Below are 9,290 nucleotides of genomic sequence, written 5' to 3'. Positions count from 1 at the left end.
AGCCTAAAGAGATGGCCAGACAGGTCAGAGCACTGGCTGCTCTTCCAGAGGACACAGCTGCCCAGCACCACATGGTAGCTCACAACCGTAACTCCATTCCTGGGATCTCACACCCTTTCCCGGCCTCCCTACAGTCAGGCACACATGGGGCACACAAACATACATGCAAGCAAAAGGCCTGTACTCATGAAATAAAAATCATAATTAAACATCGAAATACATTCCGTTTGTTGTCTCCTCTGTATCAGCAAATGAAAACTTTATTTGAAAAGTACCCCTGGCCTCCTGAGATACTTTTAAAGGTTGCATGTAGTTAGACTTATGTGTTTGGTTCCTGTGTTTTAGTTTTGAAGTCCTATTGTTTTATGGTAACCCTTTATGTTTTAACATGGAGAGGAGAGGCAAGGCATGGTGTAAAGTAGCTAGGAATGATGTCCACAGGAGTCTCACCAATAATAGAAATACAAATAGAACAGTAGCAATGGAGACATTCTAGAGGAGAAACTGGCTAAGCAGTGTGATACCGTGGGACCCAGCCTTCTAGAGAACAAGGACATGCAGCAGGTCTGCTTGGGGGAAATACACATGAAGTGATTCAAGTAAAAATCAATGCAAAATGGTGGGTGCACACAGAACAATTTGATATGAAGCAGTGTGGGTGAAAAGTACTTGCTGGTTTTAACTGTAAAAATTAGTTGTGCCTTTTATTTTCTTTTAGTTGTTTAACTTTAAAATAAAATGGAAGAAAAAGCCCCTTTCAGAAAGAGAACTACCTCTCCATTCTTAATGGTCCACATCTTTAAGCGCTTTAAAATAAGTACTGTGCACTTCCCGCTGGTCCACCAGAACATCGCTCATCAAACTTGCGAAAAAAGGACAAATGCAGAAATCAGAACTGCAGGGACTTCCTCCTTGGCACACAGCTCAAAGATTAGAGGCCACAGCTGCTAGCAAAAGGAGGAACTTGGAGGATGCTTAAATAGCAGGCTTGCCTTCTGCAGTCAGCCTACAGCGGATCCAGCTTCCAGGTCAACATGAAGGCTCTCCTCACCCTGGGGCTCCTCTTGCTTTCTGTCCCTGTCCAGGCCAAGGTCTATAAACGCTGTGATTTGGTCAGAACTCTGAGAAGAAATGCAATGGATGGCTACATGGGAATCAACATGACAAACTGTAAGTCTCCTTGACCCCTCCAGGTAATCACCCTCTGCAGAACAGGTACATGGAAGCAATCAATGAGCAGAGAGGGAGCTGGAGTCAGTAAGCCTTCATGATTCCTGTGTGTTGGACTAGTTTGATTAAAACATCGGTGTTTGTCTTTTTCATCAGAGATACTGGGGTGAGGACATGGGAGGGGACATCTTCCCAGGCTAAGGCAACAGGACCTGAGGTGTTCGTGGAGAGTCACTAGGCTTTCCAGTTGCTTCTGGCTCCATAGCCCACACTGGGTGAGAAAAGATGAGAGGCCTCACTCACTCAGAACTTGAGTTCTGAGACCTGGAGTGACTGGGATCTGTCTTCCTTTCTCTGACCGTGGTATGGACCTTTAGAGAGAAAAACTTTCAAACCTTTTGAATATGTATGCAGGTCAACATTATCTTAATTTCCCCTACGTGCTGCTGAAATGAGGTTGTGGCAGTTTGAATCAGTTGGCCTCCGTCATCTCATAGGGAGCATCACTAATATGTAGTGTGTTTGTTGGAGGCTGTATGGCCTCGTTGGAGGGACTGTTTCACTGTGGGCTTGAGCTTTGAGATATCCCGTACTCAGGATACCATCCAGTGAGTGTCTCAGTCGATTTCCTGTTGCCTGCAAGATGTAGGACTCTCAGCTCCTCCTCCAGCACCAAGTCTGCCTGCACGCTGCCATGGTCCCCACCATGATGATAATGGACTGAACTGTACGAGATCCACTCTCAATTAAATGTTTTCTTTATAAGAGTTGCCATGGTCATGGTGTCTCCTCATAGCAATTATAACTCTAACAGAGACAACATCATATCCAATCAGGGGAACCTATATCATCTACCAGGAAGGCAGTGGTATCATCAAGACCTTCAGAAACATCCATGATATTACTGTTCAATGTGAGCAAGCTGGACATTTGAAAGCTGCTCCTGGTGAACACATGGGAGGTTTGGACATTTGTAACCAAAGTTTCTAGTGAGTTGTTGGCATTTAGGAGTAAACTGCTTCCCTGAAGAGTAAGTATAATCTAAGTGTAATAAAGTTTCAGAGGACCTCCATCTTGGTTAGGGTTACTAACTCTGTGAATAGACACCATGACCATGGCAATTCCTATAATGAAAACATGTAATTGAGGGTGGATTGATTACAGTTTCAGAGATTCAGTCCACTCTCATCATGACAGGGAACATGGAGGCGTGCAGGCAGACATGCTGCTGTCACTGAAAATCCTACATCTTGCAGACAACAGGAAGTCGACTGGCTATCCCCCTGAGGGACACTTCAGAAAAAGAGACCTCAAAGCCTGCCCCCACAGTGACACACTTCCTACAACAAGACCACACCTCCTAATGGCGTGACTCCCTTTGGAGGCCATTTTCCAGATTCTTGATTTGCCCTTGCCAGCTCTCATTTGCAGAGAGACAGAGACCTTGGGGATGTCACCCCAGGCCTTATGTTCCTTAGGACTCAAAGCAGCCTCCTTGGTCTTCTTGTAACCTTCAACCCTGTCTCCAACCACCTAAGGCAGTTCAGAAACTTCTTCAATACAATGACCTTTAGACCTCACCCAAGGTGGGCAGACTGAGGCAGTCGGCCAAGGCTGAGCAGAGGGCATTTTGCTTTGAGGTGATGTTCATTCTGTGGTGCAAAAGGCCAAGGTTTTGGTTGGTGAAAATGTAGGAACTCTCAACACATATTTCTAAAGACATCTTGGCCAGAAAGGTAGATCCCACCAACTCTGGGAGTTTGGTCTATGTCTCTGCCAATTTCCCACAAGTGCTGGTCTGATAACTGGTAATTCCCGACAGCATAGGGCTGCCTGTTGGTTTTGCACAAGTTGATGTGAGCAGAGTTCACAATATCTGGTCCGATGGGAGCCATGAACACATCTGGCTAAGTGACATTTTTTCCAGATGAATGGCCCCTTTTCAGAGGACACCTCTTGAGGGGAGAGGCACTTGCCATGGTGGGGAGAGAAAGAAACGTTTCTTACCACATGGATGCTTCCAAAGGAAAAGGAAGTACCTAGCACTTGATTTAAACTGTTGAATACCAAATCTTGTTTATTCTTGGTTGTAATCAAAGGGATTCTCTTGGGAACAATTGAAAACTCAATTGCTGACTGGGTACATCAATTCCACCTACTTGAAAGGAAGAGGCAGGAGAATCACTTGAGACTAGAGACTACACTGAGCAACACAGCCAGACCCAGCCTTAACTAGTGGTAGTATATTTTATAATTTAATGATATGGTTGCACTTATACCTGTAAATACAGCCAGCTCAAAGAACTAATTTTGGTTTCCAATATTAATCATTTGCTGTTGCTGCTTATTGATGAATATTCCTTTTTCTTTTTAGGGGTGTGTTTGGCTCAGCATGGGAGTAGCTTTAACACAGAGACTACAAACTACAACCATGGGGACCAAAGCACCGACTATGGGATATTTCAGATCAATAGCCGATACTGGTGTAATGATGACAAAACCCCAAATGCAGTGAATGCCTGTGGGATCCCCTGCAGTGGTAAGACAAGGCGGGTTAGAGGGATAGCAAACAAGCCCCTGCTTTCATGCACAAGAGCAGAGATTCTGTGCAGGAGACATCACTGAATGAAGCATCAGGAACCTGGGGAGACTGTCTGGACTGTTAGGAAGTTATTCACATCAACATTAGCCAAGGAAGACATTAAGCTTAGGGCATAGCTTGGCGATAAAATGCCCTGCCTACCAATCAGAGGGTCTTGGTTCCACCTCCAAAATCACTGAATGAATAAACAAAACAAACAGAGGCTGGCCTGGTAGTTCAGACAGAAGAGTCCCCAGTGCCTCAGCACCCACATAAAAGCTGAGTTTGGTGACATGCATTTGTAGGACCAGGTCTGGGAAGTCTGAGACAGGCAGATCATGGGGCTCACTGGTCAACCAGCATAGGCTCATCTGTAAGCCAGTTCCAGGGTTTCTGGGACTTGGTTAGATGTCTCAGTGGTTAAGGGCACATGATGCTCTTGCAGAGGCCCTGGTTTCTGTTCTCAGCAGCCACATGGCAGCTTACAACTATCTATAAATTCAGTTTTCCAGGGGATCTGGCAACCTTTCCTGGCCTGTGTGGGCTCAAGGAATGCATGTCATGCCTAGACATATGTGCAGGCAAACAATCATTCACATAAAATAAAAACAAACAAATCTTTGACTGTGTAGTGATGATACACTTTAATCCCAGCCCTTTAGAGGTGGAGGCAGATAGATCTCTGATTCAAGACCAGCCTGGTCTATAGAACAAGATCCTAGGACAGGCAGGGCTACACAGAGAGACTTTGTCTCAAACTAACTAACTAAACTAAATAAATAGATAGATAGATAGATAGATAAATAAATAAATAAATAAATTTTTAAAATAAATTAAAGTTTCTGGAATAATGTGCTAGTTAATTGTAGTTGGCCTTATTGGTGATTTGTCCTGAAGATTTCCATTCTATCAGTTTACTTCTGGGTTGTTAGGAATACTGTTGTAGAGTCATTTTTAATTGAATGAATTTGATTATAAAGATTTTTTTCTAACATTTACAAATGAAGACATTTCTATAACAAAGATCATATGACAGGGTACCACCAAGTCACTGGCATTTCGTCCAACTGGCTTCTATGTGTATATATTAATGTACACTTGACATTAAGAGATATTTTAGGGTAAATTACTAATATCAAATTTTGTTTATAAACTCTTTTTTTTTTGGTTTTTTGAGACAGGGTTTCTCTGTGTAGCTTTGCACCATTCCTGGAACTCACTTGGTAGCCCAGGCTGGCCTCAAACTCACCGAGATTCACCTGGCTCTGCCTCCCGAGTGCTGGGATTAAAGGTGTGAGCCACCACCACCCGGCAAACTCTTTAGTATATATGTTCAATAAATCTAATCTTAGATGGACATTTGTAGGCATAGTTTCTGTTGGGACCGCCAGCTCTACAATAAATGCACAGAGATTTAATATTAATTATAAATGCTCAATCAGTAAGTTGCTCAGGCTTGTTACCACTTTACTCTTACAACTTAAATCAACCCTTTCTATAAATCTACATTCTGCCATGTGGCAGTACCTCTCTTTCATCTTGCACCTCCTGTTTCCTTTCTGTGTCTGGCTGGCCACTCCTCTGACTCTTCCCTTCTTCTTCCCAGTATCCTTAGTCTGGTTCTCCCACCTAACATTTATCCTGTCTAGCTATTGGCCAGCCAGCTTCTTTATTAAACCAATCACAGTGACATATATTCACACAGTGTGAAGAAATATTCCACAGACATTATCTCACCTAACAAAATAACATGGATTTTTTAAGATGAAACTTATTTTTAATAAGAAACAAACTAACCAGGTTTATATCAGGATTGCAGCCTGGGATGGTAGAACTTGAACACATGCCATGATGGGAGTAATATATAATTTTTAATGCATGCATTAAATTGATCAATGTTGTTCTGTTTTTCCAGTGTGGGAACTGAACCCAAGACTTGCTACATTTTTAGTCAAGCACTCTAAACAGTGAACTACTGATTCCCAATTTATTAAATTTGGTTGTGAAAATTTTCCAGAGAAAAGAGATTGTGGAGCATTCTTTGTAGCCTACTTAGCCTATCTTTAAAAGCGTTTTGTACACTCATCTACAAGTCATTGACAGGTATTAGAAACTACAAGCAAAGAGGAACATCATCCCCAATTTGAGTGCTCAGAGAGTTGATATAGCCGTAAATCCTTGGATAACACTCTACTAGACTGTAAATCTATGCTGTAGGTCCAGTTAAATTACACCATGCACATAGGTACTCACACAAGAACATGTATAGACTGTGGTGGCGCACGCCTTTAATCCCAGCACTCGGGAGGCAGAGCCAGGTGGATCTCTGTGAGTTTGAAGCCAGCCTGGTCTACATGAGCGAGATCCAGGACAGGCACTAAAACTACATGGAGAAACCCTGTCACAAAAAACTAAAAAAAAAAAAAAAAAGAGGACTTTACATTTTTACACAAGTTTTTGACTACTAAAACCTACATACATAGCAACACATAATGACCAGAATTCTCACTTTGCAGAGTGAATAAAATTGCAGTAACAATACTTCGTATGTTGAAAACACCACTCTCAAGTACTGATTCTTTATTTTTAAAGGTTTATTTATTGTGTACACAGTGTTCTGCCTGCGTGTTTGCCTGCAGGCCAGAAGGGGGCGCCACATCTTACCATAGATGGCTGTGAGCCACCAAATGGAATCTGGGAAGTGAACTCAGGATTCTGGAAGAGGAGCCGATGCTCTTGACACTGAGCCGTCTCTCCAGCCCCAAGTCTCGACTCTTAAAGCACATGTCTGCTTCCATTTTACTGGTTATAAATTGCTAGAACTTTATTCCCACAAGGCTTGTGCAGTATTTTCTTCCTAAAAGTATTCATTTATCTTTATTTGTGTGGGTGTTTGGGGCTGCTACTTATTGAGTCAAGAAAGGGCTTCATCTCCTAGAACTGGAGATACAGACAGTTGAGAGCTGCCATGTGGGTGTTTAGAATCAAGTTCTCTGGAAGAACAGCCAGCAACCTTAGCCACTGAGCCATCTGTCCAGCCCCTGTTTCTCTTTAGGATAAATTCCACTGGTAGACCCAGGTGACAATTCGGGTGTGTTCTATTTTCTAGTGTGAGAACAAAGAGGAACCTCCCTCATGGTAGCTGAGAGTCCCACAGCCTCCAGTGACCCCTCGTGACTTCAGTGTGTTCTTTACTTTTTATCAGTGCTGGAATCCTAAGAACACTCTACACTCAAGTACATCCCAAACCCCCAGGGACTTTATAAATAAGAAATAAAATGACTTACACCACATCACCTGCATGGAATCAAGAGAGGCTGTCTCCAGTAACCACAGATGCAGGGACACTTGGAAAACATTTCTTGTATGCACTTCTCAGCATCACAGAAGAAAGCCGGCTGGATCTGAACTGAAAATGGCTTCTCTAACAGTCCTTGTCCTTCCTCACGCCTGTCTTTCAGCTTTGCTCCAGGATGACATCACTCAAGCCATGCAATGTGCAAAGAGGGTTGTGAGGGATCCACAAGGCATCGGAGCATGGTATATCGGAACTCTGCAGGGGGAACTGCTGGTTCTGTTGATATGTGTGGTGAGGCTTTCTAAGGCCCAAGTGTTATTCTGAACACTGTGGGTACAGCTAGGGCCTTTCTCTCCATCATTAGGTTCAGAGAATTTCTCCAGATTGTGAGAATTCCCACACATGACTGCTTCCTTTTCAGGCCCCCAGACTATTTGTATCATCAGTTAACTGTTCTGTGCCCGTGATGTCACAGTGACATTGACCATCCTGTGCTCTGCCCAGGGTTTGGAGAGGATCAAACAGCCATGTAGACGCAGCTCCACCAGTCCACAGCAGGTTCTGGGTGCAGCTATAGCCTGGGTTTCACACTAGATCTTGGCCCAGAACACAGTGTTCATTAGCGTCACTGTTACACTATTTCCCCTCACAAGTTTGAGCAACTGTGTGACAGATGAGACAATTTTAACCATTTCCCTCCTGTCTCACTCTCCTCCACAGGGTGGCCTGGAGAAACCACTGTCAAGGCCGAGATCTCACCCAGTACCTTCGCAACTGTAGATTGTAACCGCCGTGTGCCTCCACCTCAGCTCACTCTGTCTCTTTCTCGCTATAGAAGTAGTTATGGGAAAGGTCACACTTCCTCAGTTTCCCCCTCAGACAAGCAGGCTTTTATCAGAAACAGGAGCACCATGGAGACTGTCTCCTAAGAGGCTTAATGCTGACTAACGTGCTCACTGTTTTATGGAAAGCCTCCATTTTCCGTTAGCCAAGGCAGCAGATGCTGGTGACAGTGTTCTAGCCTTGGGTGTCACACACATCTCTACATCAGCTCTTCACCTATGAAGTCATTCACATCAAGTGTCATTGGAACTGATCTTCATCTCCCCACTGTTGGATAGATATACAGCAGATATGTAAGGAGACAGGAGATCTTGGGTAAGATGGCATCTGTGTGAGCTCCCAGGCCTTGTGTGGGCTCAGCACCCAGACAGTAAAGAAGAGCCACTGTGTGGGGCAAGGTGGGTTTTTAAGGGACCAGAACTCTGAGTGAATAGACTGCTGCACCTCAGAAACTTGTCATGAAATGTGTGTCCTATCAAAAAAGTATTTTCTTAGTGCTGGCCCATTTATACTCCTTGAAAGTAAATTCTCAACTCATGTGTTAATCTGTTTTAACCCTTGAGAGAATGTTCCCAGGCCTCTAGCTGATCATGAGGTACTGAGGGCAGATTAGTCTCTATGCTAGCCCTTAACTTTCTTAAAGTAGCTCCATGCATATCAACTAACTCTAAGACAGATGAGCTTGTATCAGCAAAACTAAGTGCACTGTGAAAAACTACAAACAGCCATTAAATGATTTCAATGCACAATGATTGTCTTTGTTTACTCTCATATGCTGTCTCTGTGGGGAAATTGTTTATATATTGTTAAAAAAAATCATTATGGCTTTTTTTTTTTTTTTTGGTTTTTTGAGACAGGGTTTCTCTGTGTAGCTTTGCTCCTTTCCTGGATCTCGCTCTGTAGCCCAGGCTGGCCTTGAACTCATAGAGATCCGCCTGCCTCTGCCTCCCAAGTGCTGGAATTAAAGGTATGTGCCACCACTGCCCCGGCTTATGGCATTCTTAATAGGGTCTGTGTCCTCACCTATACTTAGCCAGGACCTACATCTTCACCTATTCATAACCATTGCTTACACACTCACCTACACGTACCATTTTGTAATCCTCATCTACTCATAGTCTGTGCCTACATCCTCACCTACACATAGCCTGTGCCTACATCCTCCTCCACACATTACCACCTTGATATTTCTGGGGTAAAATTCAAAACCAAGCTGACCAATCTCTCTTGTCCCTAACAGGCCCTTGACAAAGTGATCCACTCCTTACTTTAGAGTCTGCTCTAGGCCAGCCTCATCCTCCACACACTCCTGCTTCTCAGGCCCTTGGCTGGCTCTAGGATTGTGATTTCTTTTCTCAGTGTGGGAATGCTCTGGACTGGATCCCCTACCGACTTTAC

General features: G+C 43.7%; 1 protein-coding gene across 1 annotated transcript; it reads left to right on the top strand.

Annotated features, from left to right (window-relative positions):
- The first annotated feature begins 959 nt into the window (after positions 1-959).
- LOC118570780 (lysozyme C-2-like) lies at positions 960-8,633 on the top strand. The gene is made up of 4 exons (XM_036169396.1): positions 960-1,170; positions 3,545-3,709; positions 7,213-7,291; positions 7,770-8,633. Exons 1-4 carry the CDS (start codon positions 1,035-1,037, stop codon positions 7,834-7,836), a joined length of 447 nt encoding a protein of 148 aa, XP_036025289.1. The 5' UTR covers positions 960-1,034; the 3' UTR covers positions 7,837-8,633.
- The last annotated feature ends 657 nt before the right edge of the window (positions 8,634-9,290 follow it).

This window comes from Onychomys torridus, chromosome 20 (genome assembly GCF_903995425.1).
Source record: "Onychomys torridus chromosome 20, mOncTor1.1, whole genome shotgun sequence".
Taxonomy (NCBI): domain Eukaryota; kingdom Metazoa; phylum Chordata; class Mammalia; order Rodentia; family Cricetidae; genus Onychomys; species Onychomys torridus.
Note: the sequence above shows the minus strand (reverse complement) of the source record. Positions and strands in the feature narration are given on the sequence as shown.